The 19,832-nt window shown below is 56.2% G+C and overlaps 1 protein-coding gene across 2 annotated transcripts in view; it reads right to left on the reverse strand.

Moving 5' to 3' along the window:
* WSCD2 (WSC domain containing 2) overlaps positions 1–19,832 on the reverse strand; it is a 77,382-nt gene continuing 57,550 nt past the window's right edge. The window contains exons 2-9 of one of the 2 annotated variants that reach the window (XM_049806206.1): positions 17,252–17,683; positions 11,055–11,169; positions 9,644–9,828; positions 8,505–8,626; positions 7,288–7,462; positions 6,128–6,292; positions 3,634–3,834; positions 1–942 (exon numbers count right to left, since the gene is read on the reverse strand). In XM_049806206.1, the coding sequence (XP_049662163.1) occupies positions 590–942; positions 3,634–3,834; positions 6,128–6,292; positions 7,288–7,462; positions 8,505–8,626; positions 9,644–9,828; positions 11,055–11,169; positions 17,252–17,627 (1,692 nt within the window). In that variant the 5' untranslated portion in view covers positions 17,628–17,683 and the 3' untranslated portion in view covers positions 1–589. Of the gene's footprint in view, positions 943–3,633; positions 3,835–6,127; positions 6,293–7,287; positions 7,463–8,504; positions 8,627–9,643; positions 9,829–11,054; positions 11,170–17,251; positions 17,928–19,832 lie in introns of those variants that run through there. The other variant, XM_049806207.1, reaches the window with a different exon arrangement.

The following is a 19,832-nucleotide window of genomic DNA, read 5'->3' on the forward strand; positions in this document are numbered from 1 at the left end:
CAGCCTCTGACCGGGATCCACGGGAGCATCACCCAAGCGGTGCCAACCCCCCCTGGTCTCTCCTCCCTTGGGAAGGCTGATGGGCTCCATCCAGGGATGGGCAGCAGCCTTCCAGGGCTGGCCAAGGAGCGAGGGGAGTTTGGGGATACCCAGCCCAGGGGAGCTCAGCTCCTGTGGCACCACGGCAGTGTGCTGGCACCGGGAGGGTGCGTCAGGCACATCACGAGCAATGCAGTGTCCCCTCCAGCCAGCCCGAAGGGACGGACACAAATAACCCATTGCATTGCCAAGGAGGGCTGCAGCAGCCAAAACAGGAGTGGGATGGAGCAGGAACCCTGTGGCGGGAAGGCACCGTGCATGCCCTCAGCGGTGCCACCGTGCCCGGGTCCGCATCAGCGTCGGCATCGGCCAAGCAAGCTCAGCGATGGCTGGGGACCATTCGTTGCTCATGCAGGGAGTTGATTAACAGCTAATAGCAGCAGATGGAGAATTAAAAGAAAAGCCACCCACTGGGTGGAAGTAGGCAGAGGCCGGGAAGACCGAGCCTTTCCTTGCCACGCAGGGTCAGGTCCCCCCGCCATTGTCACCATCATCTCGGGTAGTAGTCATCCGGGACCCCCGACAGATTTCGGAGTTTCAGAGCCGTGTCCACCGTTTTGATGTAGCCGCTGATCATCTTCCTCATCTCAGGGGTGTAAGGGTCATACTCCAATTTTCTCAAGCCGGATCGCTTAAAGTTGCCGTCCTTCTGCCCCTCGACGCAGAGCAGCCTGTCCTCGCAGGCGGCGATGCCCAGCAGCCCCACCATTCTCTGCAGCTGGACGAAGAGATCCCGCTTCAGGTCCTCGAAGTGGACCACCAGCACCCTCTTGCCGTAGCGCAGCCAGTCAAGGGTGTGCGTCGCCCACCACGGCGCATAGTTCGCCACGAACTCTGGCCACTCTGGAAGGAGCAGAGGACACGGTTAGTGGGTGTCGCCCCGGGTCCTCCCACACCCCCTGTATCCCCCATCCCAGGGCTACTGCCTGTACTTGCCGCTGAAATCTTTCAATTCTCGCTAATTGATCCTCCCATAAAAATCAGGTGATAAAAGGGATAATGAAACATCAATAATAAACCGCAACTCTCCTGGCAGTGCCATATACATCTATCTCACGATGCATAAAAGCTTTGGGTACCTGCCTCTTCCTTTTGTCCTCCCCCAGAAACCAATGCCTGATTAATAGCTTAACTGTATTTAATTCCCCGAAGAATCATTAAACACAGTATCTGTTTCATTAAACAGATACAGGACAATTCACCTTGTGTAATCATATCACATAAAACTTTGCTTTGGAACTGCTCCAGGGATATCGTAAAATTAATGTCATGGAACCAAACAGGGGTTTCACAGCGCCCGCGGCCACCGCAGGCTCCACGCAGGGCTGAGAATGATGCGGGGGGAAGGAAAATCCCCCCCAGCACCAGCAGCCACAGTTGAGGCTGGGGAGAGGGCATGGCTTTTTTTCCAAAATTGCCCCCAAAGTAGCTCCTGGGAGAAGGAAATGGTTTGGAGAGCCGGGCTGCAGGGAGCAAGGGGCTGTCCACAGGGAAGGCTGGGGATGGGAGCCCCATGCCCTGTCTTAATTACTTACCTTTAATCACTTTCTTTTTTTGTCCTCTGGATTATTTATTTAACCGCGCACCAGAGCATTAATTGCAAGCCTGGCACAAACTAACTGTCCCCGTGGAGAGTTTGCTGCTGGTGGGAGGGCAGGGTGGGCGCTGATGGTCCCACAGGGACCCCCTGGGCTCCACGGCTGGGCTCCTCTCTGGGCTGAGCCCACACACAGGGTCAGGGAAACTGGGGTCTCCGACCCATTCCCGGTGCTGCACTACAGCTCTCAGCAACCATCCCAGTCCGATTAAAGTCCTCAAGTGATGGAAAATCTCCATCTTTCTAGGCAAGTTGTTCCAATGGTTAATTAACCTGACAATTAACCCATCAGCTAATTACACCATACATCCTCTGGAAATAATTTGGTGATGTATTTTAATGCATGTCCAAATCGGACTGTGCTGGGATGGAGGAAAGAGTCCCTTCTGCCTGCCCCCCCCTCCCCACAGGGGCACGAGGTGTGGGACAGGGGTGGGGGGGTTGGGACCAGGAAGGCTCAGGAGGGTTCCCATAGTGCTGGGGCTCTATCCTGCATCCCCTGTCCTGGCTGTATGTGCAATTTGCTGTTGTACTTTGGGGTGCAGCAGATGGGGATAAAAACTAGCAAGAAGCTCGTACCCCATGACAGCAAGGGTGATGCTAGCCCAGGGACCTGCTCAGGGAGAAAAGCCAACGAGAAAGCAGTGGGACATTTCTTTTCCCTGGTTTTACAGGATGGGGCAGTGGGGAGAGCAGGGCTGGGCCATCTCCGGCGCTGCAAGCACATTGTGATAACGAAATCCAGGCACATAACAGCAACAACAGCAAAAGCTCCCCTTAAATAAACTCTGAATTAAGGGTAGCAGATGTTCAATCAAGCTAAATATTTTAACTCTTTCCAATGAAGTCAATTCCACAACAGCAATTTGCAAATTGCTATAATTAACAAGCTTCCACAATATGCCTGTGCATGGGAAAGGTAGTGTCTCTGGAGCAGCTGGGCACACAGAAATAATACTCTGCCACTGCTAATGTCAATAGGGATGGGCTGGTGGCTGCCACCGCTCCTGCTGCCGGCACCGGCGAGAGGGAGAGCCCAGCAAAGGGGCAGCCGGTTCCCCCCAGCCGGGAACTTCGCAGCCTCTGGGGCTGGGTCCATTCTCCCGCGCCTCTGCCTTGGGGAAGGACAGCTAATGGGGGCTTGGAGGAGATCGCCTTCATCCTGTTAATTAGAAACTCGGGTGCTTGTGAGATCGCACTGGACAGGCAGGACGAGGCAGGCGAGTGACCTGGCAGTGGCGGTCAGGACCCATTGCAAGTACTATTGCCTTAGCGAGTTATGGGGCTTTTTTCCACCCCCCCAGTGCTGCCCGTGCCAGGGCTGGCTCTGCTGGGGAGCAGGGCAGGGTGATCCTGCTGGGATCCAGCTTCAGTGGCAGCATGGAGATGCTGCAGCCCCACACCAACATATGTGCCCACCAAGTGATGGATGGAGATGTCTGATGGATCCTGTTATTTTTTTAACCTTTCCTTGCTCTCCACCTGTCCAGCCAAGCACTCAGGCCAGCTTGTCCTCGAAGAGCTGCTCCAAAGAAAGGGCAGAATTTGGGACCTTGGGCTCCTGCCCACCCGACCCATTCCCTCCCTGCTGGCACCAGGCTGCTGTCAGCCTCGTGTCCCCAGGCAGTGCCACCTCTCTGCTCCTGCCCTTGTGACCCAACACAGCACCAAACAGCCGAGCATGTCCGCTTCCCCATCCCATCCCATCCCGCCCACATGGGAACCCTCGGCCATGCCCAGGTGGGTGCTGCATGTTGTGCCGGTTGCAAGCCCAGGAGATGTCCCTCCAACACGGGGACCCCAAAGGGGTGGCACAGCCCAGGCTTCCCCCACAGGGACCAGACTCGGGCTCTACTGGGCTTTAACAACAGCTTTATAGCTCCAGCAGTCAGGCTGGAGCCTGCCCACCCAGGTCCTGTGGGAGCCCACCAGCCTACCTTTGCCCTTCCAGTGGGCGTGAGCCGCGAAGCCGATGTGCCCCCCGTATTTGCGGTTGAACTCTGCCATCAGAGCCTTGTAGGGGTTTCGGATGAGCAGGATGGCCGAATCGAAGGATTCGATCTCCTTCTGGCCGCTCTCGTGGGTTTTGATGCAAATCGTCCTCCCGCTTCGCCAGTGGTCTCTCTCGCCCTTGAACCCTGCCAGGACAGAGCAAGTAGGCGCCTCAGAAGCGGCCGGTGCCGATGTTAATAAAAATAATAAAAGTGAGCTGGGGAAAGGGAACGATGGGGGGATATCAGATTGCAATATACAGTTGGATAAAAGCAGCTGGAGCTTGAAGTAGAATTTGCATCCCTCTCCCAGATGGCAATCATTTATTTGCCCAAGTTATGAGTCATGTAAAATTTATGTATGAGAGGGCGGGTAGCGGGCATGGGGACCGAGCAGGGCTGCCTCCTCCCCAGCCGTGCTCAGCTCTTCTCAGTGAGACACTCTGCAACAGCCTGATATGGCACAGCCCGGCTTTCCTCCAGGGCAGAACACGCTGGCATTAAATAACGGCATACTTCATTAATGTACCTTATGCCTTTATTGGGGGGTCAAGAATGTATTCTTATAGCTATAATCTCCCTGACCACAGCATTTAAGCTCTCTCCATAAATTAAGAAGGGTAAAAAAACCATGCTCATGGGGCTGCAGATAAGCCCAGGGCCACGGTGATGCTATGGGGGGGTCCAGGGAGGGGACCACCATCCCCTGTGCCCCCGCACGGAGTATCGGGGCTGAGCCCAGCATCACTCCCAGCCCCTTTGCACCCCCAACTCCTGCAAAGCACAACCCAAACTACCCGGGAACAACGTGGTGGCGGCAGACTTGAGCCAAGGGGGGAGATAAGCTGTAAGTAGCTGTATTACATCAATTATAGATGTGTAATTTGCTTTCGGCAGCCATGCCGTGTGACACAGGGACATGATGGCTAATCTGCTAGTTGCTTGGATACCTCCAGGCCCTCCGATGCGCTCAGCCTAGAATAAACGTGAAACCCGTGCTCGGTTGGTTGAGCAAAACATCACCAAGGCTTTCACCCAGTGATGCTCCCCTCCGTGGGATGCACGAAGCCGGCTGCGCCCTGAGATGGGTGCCAGTGCCAGGCGCTGATATAGTCCAGGCTCCATCACTCAACGCAGAGCATCTCCATCTCTGAAAGGCTGCATTTGGCAAATCTCAAAGAAATGTGCATCGCTGCCTACCGTGTCAGGCAAATGGGGCTTTAGGAGGTACCCTGGGTACAAACCCCAGCTGGCTGCATGGGTACAGACCCCACCAGCTACATGGGTACCCCGATACAGATCCCAGCTCCACCAGGGCCAAGGATGGAAGGAGGATTTCCTCTCAAAGCCACAAAAGAAGAAGGAAAAGCAGGAGAAACCTTCAAGGTCTACAAATAAAACTATTGTAAATGGCTATAAAATGGGGGAACTGGTCTTTTTGCTCCCCCTTGCAATACGGTGGGTTACTGGGAGGAGCTGGCTTCTGCCTGAAAAAGCTTCATGCCCACCTCAAGGGTTTTTTTGGCTTGAAACTTATCCTTGCTGCCTAATTTGGAGTCCCCAAAGCCCACATGCTATCAGCCCTGGCACCAATACAGTGGGGACAGTGCTGCTGCTTTTCCCCGGAAGGCACAAGAGGTGGGAGCAACAACATCCCTCCTCCGTTAAATATTTACTGGGCAAATATCTGTGTCACCCAGGATGGGAAGATGGATCTCCACCAAATCCTTCATCCCAAGGAGAGCAGGCAAATGAGATCAGTTCCCTCCTCCATCGCCCCGTAAGCTCATCAGCACTTTTTTGCATGGTGAATATTCATTAATTTGGATGTTGGTGTTCCCCAGGTGCCCTGACACATCATTATTTTTATCTGCAGCTACTCAGGAAGTGCATGGGAACTTTTGTCCTCCAGGATACTGGTGCCTCCAGCACCACCCACTCCCAAATCCTGAAGCTGGAAGGCTGCACAAATCCTTCTCACCCTGCAGCCATAACTTTCATTTGCTTCTCACTTTATGCATCCTGGGATGAGAGTGCCAAGCCCGCAAACACCAGCTCCTGGAGAAATCTGATCAAAAAACTCCACTGGCCTTTTCTTGGGGCAAAACTCACAGGAATTTCCTTGTTTGCCAGGGTCGGAGCTGCTCCGATTCCTCCTCTAGAAAGTTCTAACCCCCACAGCAGGTTAAAAACCACCAGCGTGATGGAGAAACCCCAGTTCTACCCCAAACCGGTCCTTGCCAAGGTTAGTGGGCAGCACAGGGAGGTTACGGGCAGGGCACACACGACGTCAGATCCCTCCGATACCATTTGGAGCAGCATCGGTGGTACCCAGTTCTGCCCTCCCCTTCGTGCAGACCCAAGGGATGTCACCAGGACTTTTGCCCAGCTCAGCTGGGACTGGTGCACCCCTGGCAGCGACCCACCCCCGCAGTCTCACCTTTGTTGTAGAGAGACCCATCGAAGTAGTAGCTGCCGGTGTAGAAGCCGGTGGCCAACTCGATCAGGTGGCGTGCCCAAGTGTTGCCAGCACCAGGGAAGCTGGCCAGGGCCACCAGCTGCTTGGCACGAGTGGGGAGAAACCTCCTGTCCATGCAGCGGTTGTCTGCAGTGAGAACCAGCCAAGGCACATCAGGGCATGGTAATGTGCTTTTCCTACAGAGATATTCTACTTCCTTCCAGCGTGCTGCTGTCTCCTGGGAAGATGCTAGGGCAGGATGCGAGGAGGTGGCCACTATAGGGAAAGGCACCTTTGCACCCTGCCCAAAGCACATAGGGACACCCCAAAGAGTCCTAAACACCCCCAAAAATTCTAAATATCCCAAAAAGTCCTACAAAGAGGGCAGGAGGTGCTCTGCCATTACCGGCTGCTTGCTGCCTGTGTGATTAGAGGAGAGGGAATAACACGGGTGTATTTGCCAAGTGATGCTCCCGCTTTTTATATCAACAAATGCACAAGCGTTTCCAGCATGGCCTCAAACACCAAAGCAGGGATCGTGTCAAGACTGAGATGCTCTGAAGCAAACCACCTAAATTTGGGTCCTCACTTGCTCCATTCAGCTCTTTCCTCTCCCAGTAACATGTTTCCCCTCACCCTGTCCCGATTGGTCCCACTGCTGGGACCTGCAGGGCAGTGGGGGGCGGGAGCCCTCTCTGTGCAGCCTCCTGGGGACTTTCTGCCTGGTCACAGCTTTTTTCCCCCATATTTTTCCCTGGAGTCTGTCCGCTCTGGCTAGCAAAGCCCCAGCGGGTTCACCAGCTGGCTGCAGGCTCCAGCTCACCGGTACTGCCAGTGACAAGGAGGGACAAGCAGCAGCAAGGAGGGATCCTGCCAGAGGCAGATGGCAAACTGCTCTCTCCTGCAGCTGAATCAGGCAGCTATTAAAGCTGTTTGTTCAGGGGAAGATTGATTTCCCAGGAAATGAAAATAAATGGTAATTTTTAATGAAAGCCAAATAGATGCTGCAAGCTCATGCTCACTTTCTGCCAGTGTCCCTGGGAAGGGCTTGGGAAACTGGTGCCGGTACCCACGCCCAAGGGGTCCCTGCCTGCCTGTCCCCCTGCCCAGCAGCAGTCAGGGTGAGTCCGGTGCCAGCTCACCTTGCACTTGGGTCTGGTAGACGAGGAGATATTCAGCGGTGCCGCAGCTCTCAAACTCCTCACCGGCACATTTCTGGGCGCAGAGCTGCTCGTCCTCGCGCTCGTGCAGAGTGAAGAGCGTAGTGGGGAAGCCGCAGCGGCAGGTGATCCCGGCCAGCGCTGACAGCGGGTACTCCTGTGGGGACGGGTGGAGGGGGGGCAGCCAGCTGCACTGTCCCTGTCCCCCGTAGCAGACCCTTCCTTTGCCCCCCACACCTGTCCTCGCTGCCCCAGCCCTGCTGTGCAGCGCAGGGCTGTTTGCAGCATCCTTCCAGCTGGCTGCAGCATCCCTCAAGGCAGTTGCACAAGCAGCTCATTGCAGACACCCAAAACCACCCGAGCCCCAACTTTCCTGGGCACAGCCGAGCTGCCTATTGGCATGGATAGCAATGCATCGGGTGCTGGTGCTCCCGGCAGAGCCGTGGCACGTCATTTGTGAGTTTGTCACCCGCACCGAGGTTACTAAAAGCCATCAGACAGCCCCCATGGCAGCCTCGCCGGTGTTTCCAAGCCCGGAGTTATGAGATCCATTCAGTGGCTGACAGGCAATTTACCACCAGGCTGTGGCAGTGCCAGGTTAATCGAGGGGCTCCAGTTATTTACACCTCCCAGCCCCAAGGTCTCCCAGCAGCCATGGGAAAGTGGAGCCAGCAATGGAGCAGCCACTTGTATTTAACTGGTGTGATGGTTTATTCCCCACCGTCCCCTGCTGAGGAGGCCATGAAGGGAGGACACAACTGTCCCCACCTGCATGTCTTTCTCTTCCTCTGCCTGATAATTTACCTAATTTTAATTAATAAATACTCTGCCAATGCCCCCTGTCAGCCTTTCCCCTGCCTGCTTATAGGCATCGTGCCCCAGGAGCAAACTGCACTGCAGCATCCCTGGACCAGAGCAGGACCCTGTGATACCCCTGCCCAAACCCCCCCAGCGGGGGACCGCTGCCTGCTGGGGGGGCGCAGAGCTGTGGGGAGCAGACAGGGCAGGCAGCGGGTGCTGCTCCTGTGGGCAGCTGTGGTCCAGTCCCTCCCCACAGCAAAGACACAGTCAATCAATATGATCCTTTGTAGTTTGGATACACATAATTATGACACTAAAGCAGATTAAAATTTACCCCATGTGACCCTTTCTGATGATGATTTAGATGATTAAGCTTTTGACCTGCACCCCCCCAGTACCTTCTCGGTGCAGAAGTCCACGCACTTGTCCACCGACATGTTCAGCATGAGCTGGCTGACAGGCAGGGCGATGGAGACATTGTCCGGCCGGCGGAAGCACCCCCGAAATATCGCACTGCCATCTGCAAGGGAGAGGGGCCACAGTGGTGCTGAGAGTGATGCTGGCCCAGGCCCAAGGAGCAGGGGCTGCACCGCAAAAATGATGTCACTGCCACCGTTTGCACCCCAGGCGTGGGAGCAGGAGCCTCTGTGTGCCCCGGCGTCCCCATCGCTGTTCCCCATTGCTCCTCTCCAGCCACCCGTCGGCACAGCGGCTGGTTTTCTCCAGCTCTTGTCACCCACCAGCTGTGAAGCCACATTTGCTAACGAGCTTACCTGGCCACTCACGGTGCAAAATCAGAGCAAAAGCCCTGACAGCAAAGTCAGGTTTATTTTTTTGTCCCTATTTTTATCAACTCAGTTGCTCCCAGGCTGTATGAGGGATGGAGCCAGCGAGGAGGGCAGGCCTGGTCCCCCCTGGCATTGGTACCCTGAGGGGTCCTGTGCTGGGTCCTCGCCCACTGCTGCACGTACTAGGCACCCTTGGCCCCTCTCCAGGGTGATCACTCCACTGGGTGCCTGGTGACGGGAGCCCTGAACGCCACCACTCTCTTTCCCATTGCTCGGGGACGAGGAAAGAAAAGCAGCAAATGTGGATAATTATAGCGCTGCCTAATTGGGAGCCAAATGAGCACTTCTGACAGGGAGCACCCGTGACTCTTTCTGGAGCTCCCTCATGTCCTTCATCCCGCAGCCAGCTCCACCAGGAGCACACATTGAATATGATAATGGTCCTGTTTGGCCATCAGGAAAGAGGTCTTCATCCAAAGTCCCCCAGAATGCCCTGAATTCCCAGTGAGGTCCTTGGGGCTCCCCACTCCACCCGGCCCCGGCCAGCAGCCATCCCCCAGGGGGATCCCCACAGTTTGCAGGAGCAAAACTGCCCTAGCCACAGACCTGAACCACTTTCAAACCCCCTCTCCTGAGCCGTGACCCAGCTTACACAGCATGGGGATGCCGGGGCTCGCCCCCACCGGCACCACAAGGGGTTCCCCCATTTCGGGTCCAAGGCGGGAGGCGCATCCATGCTGCCGACTTACATCTCCTGGCAGACTCCTGGGCCAGCTCCAGGCGGTAGATGGAGAGGCGGTTGACCCCGCCACAGATGTTGCTCCTCTCTCCCTTGCACTCCATGTTGCACTCAGATTCGCTGGCGTTCGATGCCTGGACCTTGTGCCCGCAGTAGCACTCAGCACCGAATTCCAGCCCTGCATAGAGGTAGCCCCTGGGGAGAGGGAGATGGGGAGGGTCAGCATGTCCCCAGGCATCCCTCCAGCTCTGTGGGGTTTTGCAGAAGCATCCCTGCTGCAGCCAGCTCCCACACAGCGCTGGAAGCATCACTGCATCCCAAGGATGCATTGTTGGACAAGAAGATCATTGTAGGTACCTTCCAACTAAAAATATTCTATTCTATTCTATTCTATTCTATTCTATTCTAGGGAAAGGTCTCCATGGACCACAGAGATCATAAAGCAGGAGACGGCAACATTTCTTACAGGCAGGGAGGATGTAACGGGTGGTGGTGGGGCAGGAGTAAGTGACGGGGACTTTGCTGGGCTTCAAAGCAGGAGAGCTGTGCTGATCGATACAGATTGGATTTGAAAGGGGGGAGGATTCCAGCACAGGCTGGTGCTTGCCAAGTGCCAGCGGAGCTGGAAACCTGCTCCAGAGGGGCAGTGCCAAACCAGTAAGTCCCACCATGGGGCTGCTGGTGCTGCGGGGAGGGGGTCTGGTGTGGAGCAGCCCTGCATCAGCACCATTGAGGATGCGCTGCAGCACTCGGTTCGGCTCATGGCATGCGTCTGTCACGGTGAGCATCCTGCTGAGGTTGATGAGCCCTATGCAGGGGATGTGCCACTGTCCCAGTGATCAGCGATGGCCCTTTGCAGCAATGTCCCCAGGTGCTGTGGGATCCCGCACAGATGGGCTTCAGCTCCGGGGAAGTTTGGAGGCAGCAAACTGCCTGCAATGCCACCTGCCCTGCTGGCACAGACCACATTTAGGGCACATCCTTTATGTAATGCTGGGAAAGGAGAAAACTTTGGCAGCAAGGGATCCACATGTCTCTCCAGCTGCTCACAGACACTCTTCGACAGCTCGGAAGGTCTGGGGAGGGTGTTTTGGTGGGGACGGCATTTTGGTGGGGCCAGCCCTGCATGGATGGAAGTGCTCAAAGCTCCTCCAGCAGCAAATTGGAGCCCTTACATCCCCCTGCCCCATAAGAAGATGGAGCCCATCATCCTGCCCACCCTTTTTCAGAGGGAGGAAACTGGGGTCCTCGAAAACACCAGTGAATTAAAAAAAAAAAATCAAAATAAGTAAATCTAAAGAAAAAAGAAGGAAGGTGGGAGGAAGGGGAGGAGAGCAGCCGGAGCAGGGAACTGTGACAACAGAGAAACGCTGGCGGTGTGCGGGAATTGATGAAGATGCGGTGCCCATCTCCCGCCCTACCGTTCGGCACAGTTGTCCTGGCAACGGAAGACTGTCATCTTCTTGTAGTCGAAGAAGGACACGCCGCGCAGCGTTCGCCGGCGAGTGTTGTCCACGTAGCAGCCGATGTATCTTGCTGGGGGGAGGGTAGAGGAGAAGGGGGTAAGAACCAGCCGAGGCTGAGCCCACCAATTCCCACCCCCCTCTTTTAATTTTTCCCTAAATAGGGATGTGCAGCAATGCACCCTGTTCGTTTGCTTTAGAAACACGTGCTCTGGGTACAACATGCCCCTGTAAATGCTGCAAGGAAAGGTAGGTAAAGTCCAGAAACACCTTCTACGGATTGAAAGGATGCTGCGTCTCTGCTCTGAGGCTTCTCCTCTCTGTCCTCTTCCTTTCCACTGGCCTTAAAACTGAGCAAAGCAGCTCCAAAAAGAGATGAGTTACATGGTAAAATAACCCATCCCCTCCACTCTGCCCTGCCAGGAACACAGGGATGGGCAGAATGGAGAAATATGGTTTAAAACAATTTTTCCTCAGCCAGCAGCTCATTTTCCCCAGTCCCAGACATCAATGTGGAGGATATTTGCCCAGCACTAACAAAGGCTGATGCCTGTGCTGAGAGCAAATGAAGATACTGGTAGACAGGGAATAGAGCTGAATAAATAGTTACGATGAAATCATTTATTTGACAAACGTAGCCTTTCCCAATAATCTGAAAACAAACAGCCATCTCCTTGCCTCTATGCCTGTTGCGACACTCTGTGTTGGCTGTGGGCTCTTGTTAGGGGCAAGCCAGTCCACGAGCCATCCCTGGGCAGCCCTGTACTGCCAGCACCCACCCTGTCCGCAGTCAATCTCCTTGTTAGGTGCCCTCATTAGTGCTTTCGTTAGTGCCCTCATTAGTGCCCTGCTTCTGCTCCCATCTGAGCATTTGCCGTGGGGAAGATGTATTGCCGCCGATGCAGGGGTGCAGCACTGGTGCAGGGATGCTCAGCATCCTTGCTGCCACTGCTGCCCAAGGAGGACAGGGGTTTTGGAAGCCAGTGGAATTAGCCACCCAGCAATCAGCTAACAAGGTGTCCATTAACATGTTCTGGCAGAGGACGTGCAGGTTGGCCACCCAGGGAGAGGGGAGGGTGGCCCTGGGGAACAGTGGCCAGGTCTTACCAGCCCGGGGGCAATGGCAGAACTGGCTTGGAATCCCATACCAGTCTGGTTCACCTCACTCCCTGTTTCAGGTACACATCCTCGATGAATATAATGGCAATCTTTTGCTTTTTATTATCCTGAAATATCTGCTCCACTCTCAGACCGCCTTCTGCAGGATGCTGGCACAGGGCAGCCCTGTCCTGGAGAAATCCTGGAGCCCATGTGGTGGCCACTGGCCTCTGACTTTGAGCTGCTGCTGCGGAGTCCCAACGTGGGGCCACAAAAGGAGAGGCTCCTGAGGCTTCTGTCCATTCAGGGCCACCGGACCCCAAGCCAAGGATTTGTTTTTCACAGCACCAAACACCCCTCCAGCTGTGCCACCGAGGGCTCTGGCCCCAGCACCCCGGCCAAGGGGCTTTGGGAAAGCACTGGGATATCTGGCAGCACAGGACTGGGCAGGAGCAGAGGTGAGGGCTCACCTGCTCTGGTCAAGAGTGAAGCCATGGCTCTAGGCAAGCAAGGTGCATCTTCCCATACATGATAACCACCCTGTGTCTCTCCTTCCATCTCCATCACACACCAAATTATCCCTCTAATAGCAGAGCATCTCCACATGTGCCCCTCCAATACCAAACCACACTATGGGATAATACTTCTCACCTCCTGCTTGCATTTTGCATCTGTTGGGGGATCCCTGAACCAACTCCATGTGTACACCCCACCAGTGGAATGCCCCACACATATACTCCCCCCACACACACCACCCCTCCACACGGCGCTGCAAACCAGCTTCCCCAAGCCAGCCTGGAGGAAGGTGGAGGAGAAAGATTGAGAGAAATGTGTCTGATAACTTTAATCACCAAAAAGCCATAACTCAATTGCTCCCAATTACTCTCAGCATAACGTGGCATTTCCGCAGTGCTGAGCAGGTTTCAGGAGGTCAGCTCATTTTGGTCGTGACAGATCTAACCGGAGCAGGATTACTCCAGTCATTTGTACAGAGCTGGTGACTGCTGTGCATTACCTTTCATCCTTTGCTCTTGACGTATACGTGCTGCAATTTATTAGGAAAGCAACTGGAATAATTAGGGGGATACGAGGACAATAAGTGAAGGAGGAGTGAGCAGGGGAGATGCTGAAAGGTGCATGGTCGGGTTAGGCAGAGCTTGCTGGAGGGTGCTGAGCACCAAGAGGGGGACCTGCCCTGGCACACAGCTCTCATGGGGCCAAGAGGAATTTTGGAACACATTGGAAACACATGTGTGAACAGACATACAGATCCAGCCGATAGTCATTAAACTCCCCAAATGTCTCACTCTTCCAGGAGCTAGGCTGGCCACTGGGGCTGTTGGCATTGCAAATTCACGTTTAACATCTTAGTGTAAAGCTTAATGTAAAGCTTGGTCTCCCAGAGAGCACCGCAGCTCTTGGCCGTGGTGCAGCACAAACCGCTTCAGCGCTGGGGTCCCTGTCGGCTGCGGGCAGGGGGTGCAAGCAGGGACACCCTGGGCGATGCACCCGTGCTTGAGGCCAGCTGGTGACCCCGCTTGCGTGGGGAAGCGAGTTGTAGCCCTTCAACGCCGCCCCAACTTGTGGGGTGCACTCAGGGCTGCTGCCCTGCCCTGGCAGCAATCACTTTGGGTCACTGATGACCCCCCTGGGGAGCATCGCAGCAAATCCCCAGCCACGTTCTCCAGAGGGTTCCACCGGGACCCAGCTCTCATGCCAGGAGTTGGTCTGTCGAGGGGCAACACCTCTGTCTGTCCATCCTCCCTCTCTGCTCGAGTAGCCCCAGCCCCTCGCCAGGCTCTCCCAGCACCCACCACCACCGTTTAGCAAGCTAAATGCAGAATAGAAGTGTTTTCACAGGGCTGTACTGCAGGGTGATGCTTGAAACAAATATATGTGCCCTTGATTTTCCAGCTGGTTGATCAAAAGCCTCACGCTGGGCACTGAGCCCTCCCAGCTCCCCCCGACGCTCCCTCTGCCGCTGTCTCTGCCCTCCGCACAGCAATGTTGGCTCGCCAGCGATGGGCTGGGGGCTCTCCCCGGCTGTATGAATACAAGTCCGGCATGCGAGAAGGGAAATGCTCCATGTCAGCATGGAGGGAAAGAACGGGTGGATATTGGTGGCAGCAGCTTCAGGAAGGGTGGCCCGTGCTAATCAACCCTGGGGCAACTGCGCTGGTGTCAGAAGGTATAGGGACGTCTTCGGCTGCGTGTCTGGGGTGACCAGTCCCCCTTTCTTCATGGCATTGCTTGTTCATGTGTCATGGGGGAGCCCAGCCCCGGCTGGGAATGGCTGGAGATATCCAGCAAGGAACCGGAGATGGATGCGGCAGAGAGGAAGCGATGCTGGGCATTGCCAGGCTGGGGCTGGGGCTTGCTGCCCTCTCTGGCTTCACCATCCACAAACGTCCCCAGATTTGAGGCAGGATGCAGGATGGACCCCCTTCACACGGGGATGCAGATGAGCTGGAGCCGTTCCCTGGCAGATGGGACTGCCCTCGACCGGCACCTTGGCCTGGCCCTGGGGCTTCACCAGCGCGGCAGGAGAGGAAGGAGGAGGAGGAGGAGGAGGAGGGAGGCACAGCACCAGAGCTGCATATCACGCTAGCTAAACCACAGCTGATTTTAGGACCAGTATTCCCTCTGGAACAATTTCACATGGCAGAGCTTCCACAGCTGCCTTCTTAAGCTGTCCCCTGCTTAATTACCACCACCGTTAAAATCTGCCTGCTCCTGCCAGACGGCCCAGGGAAGCGGCAGGCACTTCGGAGAGGAGCAGGGGAGTGAGGTGGGTGCTCAGTGCCCATCCCCTGAGGCTCCGCCACCCCCACAGGAAAGTCGGGCACGCTGGGCTCAGGGGATTTCTCAAGCTGGAGAATTTCTCCTCAGTATCATGCTCAGGAGTTGCCGAGATGCTCGTGTGGCGGCATTGCATCCCCTCCAGCTGCCGGGTCTGTGCTGGCTCCCATTAGCTGCTGCCCACGCCGAGACTTCCCGTGTGAGATTACAAAGGGGAAAGATGATATTCCCAGGCCACCTACGAGCAGCTAAAGCCAGTGATGCCTGAGCCCAGCATTCCCTTCCTTGTCCCCCGCAGCCCCCGCCATGGCTGGGCATGGGGAGGCGGTGGCACCGGCGGACGTTAATCGCGGTGGACATGTTGCATATGGCCAGGGACAGGAGCGCTGCTTGGGGTTTTTATGGTGACTGACAGCTTGGGCTCACGAACCATCTGGTGAGGATTCGCTAAACGTCAATTCGCATTAATGGAGCAATGCAGTCGCACGCGCCTCGGAAACGCTCCCGGAGACCCCTCTGTGCAGGGGCATGATGGGGAAACCCCCTTTCATCTCGTTTTAGCATGAGAAGATCCCTTAAGCACCACAAGCCATTTTTCTTCCTGCTTCCAAGCCTGGACCGTGCATCTTGCCCAGAGTCAACACGAGCACAGACCTGCTGCGGGGCCGCTGGCCGAGGAGGAGCCCCCCCTGTCCTGGGAACAGCCTGCATTAGGGGGGACCAAGCCTGGCTCAGCACAGTGACACCTTTGAAACCCTCAATTTACCACAGGGTTGGGGACTCCTGCTTCTCTCTGAGCCACACAGTCCCTGATCTACCAAGGGTCGGGTAGATGAGGCTCCCATCCTGGGATGCCTGGGGAATCACACGCGCCAAGCCCCATGGCGTAGCTCCTGAGCAAGCCCAGCTTTGGGGCACAGGGTTGCTTAAGCAAAGCAGCCTTCACAGGCTCCGGGGCTCCTCACGGGTGTGCTTCCCCCCCCCCCCCAGATTTCACCCACCCTGGGGGTCAGGAGAGGGGAGCGAGCAACAACAGGCAGAGAAGAGCCCAGCAGCATCCCGACACCTCTCCAGCAGTTCTCGCTCCCGATTCCCTTCCGACTTTCCTCGACCAGCTGATGCTGCAGCTCCTGCCCTGAATGCCGAGGCATCCAGCATGCCGCTGCTGCAGCTGCACAGCACTGGAGCAATAAGCTGGATTGCTCCTTCTCGCCATCCCACTTTATTAACGACAAGAAATTGTAGCAGCTTTCACAGCAGCTGAAGGTGCAAGATGCTCCTTCACTGGGGGGGCTGCAGAGCTGGCAGAGAGGGGACGCGGGGTGTCTTTGGGTGAGGTTTGCTGGCACTGGGTACTTGTGGGTGCCAGTGAGGGCGGCGACAAGCTGAAGAACCACTGGGATGCAAAAGCCCTGATGGGCAGCTTTCAGCCACCCAAATTCAGAGAGACCATGCGACTCTGCATACAGCTGCCTTCAGGATAAATAGTTGCCATTTTAAAAATCAATGAGAACTACTACATTCACTTATCCTTGTTCGTTAATAACAGTCCCACTTGACAATACGCCACGAACCCCAGGCAGCAGCCAGGCTGCTTGAAAGGCAAAACCCCAGCCCTGCCTGCACCCGTGTCTGCCTGCACTTCAGTGCCTGCAAGGCAATCGCAGCCGGCCCCTGCCTGAACACCCCAGCAATGCAAACAACAGGCCACAAACCTGGTTTTTGTGTTCATTGGGGCTAACAGAATTAAAACTGAATTTGGGCAGTGGCACAACCGAAGGATGGGATGAAGATGGGGTGCAGCCTCTCCCCATTGGCACTTCCAAAAGCACCTGTCCCAGCAAAGTGTACCTTGGAGCTTGGTGATGCACAAGTGGGAAAAGTGCAAATGGAAAAAGGAAAATGGGTTATTGGCACTTGTGGAGGGAGGAAGGAGGGGAAGAAGGGAGGAGAAGAACTTTCTAGGAACATCCTCTGGAGCAGTGGACTCCAAAGTGGGGTGCTGCGCCCCAGGGGATGCGCAGGACACTCCTCTGGGGCACGGGAAGAAAATCTTAGTGCTTGGGTAGCACATGCATATGGTTTGTAAGTAAATAAATACACATTCAATGGGGAGGGTGTGCTCAGAAATTTGTTCCTGGTGGGGGTACACAACCAAACCAGCTCGGAGACCACTGCCTCGGTGGTGCACAAGGGTTTCCCTGGGAGACATCAAAAGGAGGGACCCCTGCCTGGACACGCATGTCCCCAGCCCTTACCTCTGTCCTCCTCCTTCTCGCGGCCACTCCTGCCCCTGAGTGCCCGGCTCCGGGTGCTGCTGTAGTCTCCGGCTTTGGCCCTCTCTGCCGGTTCCTTGGAGGTGCTTTTGAACCAGGGTCCGTGTCGCCGTCCTCCCTCCGGCATCATCGCCGCTGCCTTGAAACCACGGCTCAGCTGCATCACCCCCAGGTAGGGCAGCCCTGGCCCCTCGCCGGCCCCAGGGCTGCGCTGGCTCCCGGTCACCGTGGGCTCCCCGGCAAAGCCAGAATGCAGGAAAACCAAGCTGCCAGCCGCCAGGTAGAGAGCCAGCAGCGTGAAGAAACGCACGGGTTTTCGCCGAAAGTACCGCTGGAGTTTTACCAATAATTTGGCCATAGCGTCTTCATCCCTTCCCCGGCAGCCGGCGCCGCAGGGGAGCTGCTCTCCGGCCCCTGGGATGCTCCGAGGGGGGGGGGATGCCCCCCCCCGGGGTGGAGGTGGTTCCCAGGGATGTACCAGGGAAGCAGATGGGTGCCCCGAAAGCACAGCAGGGGCTGCAGGGTGAGGCTGTGCAAAGCTATTGCCTGACCCTAAAAAGTCCAGGAAGGCTGGGGAAGGCAGCGGGGGTGGATTTTGAGGCTCCCCCACTGTGCACGGGAGATTTCTCCAGCGCTGGCTGTCACCGCCGTCCCCGGTTTATTCTCCTCCCGGCAAAGCCCCCCAGCCGTGCCCCCGAGACTCGGCTGATGGAGGGATCATGTTAAGGAAATCGAGGGTTTGAAGGTGATTTGAAAGCCGATCAGCTGACGCAGCTCTTCTCACTCGCCTTTCCGCTCGGCGGCACCGGCTCTCGCAAGCATCTCTCTAATGGAAACAGCACCGTCGCCCTTTCAGACAAAGAATGGAAAGTCCCTGGACGAGTCTCGGGGCCTGAAATGCTGACTGGGACCCTTTGTCTAACGAAGCGCCATTCATCTCACTCCCAGGGCAAGAAATCTCCACCTGCAAGTCAAAGAGAAAGGCACACTTAGGAAAGCATCCCAGGATGCGGAGAGGATCACAGTCCCCAGGGCAGTTCAACCTCCCCCCCCACCCAGGCACAAGGATGCAGGACAGGTGGGAGACGTCAGCGCAGCAGGAGCGATGCTGGCTGCCAGCAGCCCAGGGTTAGGGACAGGGGGACAGAGATGCGGGCATGAGTCCCGACTCCAGAGCCCACACGTCTCTGCTTCGTCATGCAGGAGAGGTGCTACAGCATGGCTCTGGGACACGTGGAGGATTTCTGATTTCACCTGATTTCACCCACAAGAGGATGAGCTGTGCACGCACACATGCATGCACACACCCACGCATTCGCGTACGCACATGCACGCACACTCCTGCACACGCGTTTCACCCCTCGAACTGAATGTGTCCATGCACCAGCCGGCCCCAGGCGAAGCCCCCAGCAAGCAAGTGCCTGCCCTAGGAGCTGGGTGGGCAGTGGGACAGGAGGCCCCACGGGAACATGACGTACGCAGCGTGGCTCTCCCACATAGCCCTGTGGCTGCGTTTCAGCCCATCATGCCCCCAGTGAGGCTTTTGCAGATGTTGAGGCCAGGGCATCATCTGTTCTCCAGCCAGGACCGAAGGGCTGACCATCCCCATCTACGCTCCGCCAGCCGGGATCAACATGGTGCTGCCCCGGGAACACCATGGTTGGGGCTACCCAAGGTCATCCCTGGCGGCTGTCGGCACAGGGAGAGAATCTGAGCCCGGGGAAGGGACAGTCTGTTGCAGCACCCCCCACAGGGCTTTTCGCCTGGGGGGATTTCTCTCCTCCAAACCCCCCAGCTATGGAGGATTCACTCCAGCCCTGCCCAGGACAACGCCACGCTGAGTTACATGGTGGGGCTGGCTTCACGGTGGGAAATGCCACAGCCACCATACCCTGCCAGCATATGGGTTGTGTGGGGACGGCCCCATGCCTGGGGTGTGCTGCCTGTCACGGACTCATCTTATTTTAGGAAAGGAGACGAAAATAAATGGAAAGACAAAGTGCCATTAGTTTAATGGCCTCTGTGTTCCTGCCATCTGTCTTCAGTTGATTAAATAAAAAATATTGGTGGAACATATGGCATGAATTATACATAAATATTTTAATTTGGGTTCCCAGAGTGGTTATTCAAATACCTCTGGCTCTGTTGGCTGAACTTTTATGGAGCTCAGGGCTGGGCAGGCTGCGTGGGGCAGATCCCTGGTGGGCCACGAGCCCCTCAGGCTCCCCCAAACTGCCCCCTCCCCAGCCATGCCTGGGGCCAACACAGTCTGAGTAAAGGCTGAGGAAACTCAGAGTAGGAGCCAAGCAAGGAGACTGTTTGCTATTTGGGCTGCAGGCACTTCTGTGGCAGGATGAAGGCACAGACAGCACCCTGGCACAGCCAGGGCAGGTGACCCAGCCCCCACCACAGTGGGCAAACATCCCCCAGCCCAGTGGTCCCATGGACCTGTCAGTGCTTGGCCTCTCTCCTGCGGTCCCTGGCCGATGGCCAGCGGGGAAGGGCTGCTCCGTGGGAACTCATGGCTTCCCCTCCTGTGCCAGCACAACCAGCTGTTCTGCAC

The sequence above is a fragment of the Accipiter gentilis genome, chromosome 7 (genome assembly GCF_929443795.1).
Source record: "Accipiter gentilis chromosome 7, bAccGen1.1, whole genome shotgun sequence".
In the NCBI taxonomy this organism is placed as follows: domain Eukaryota; kingdom Metazoa; phylum Chordata; class Aves; order Accipitriformes; family Accipitridae; genus Astur; species Astur gentilis.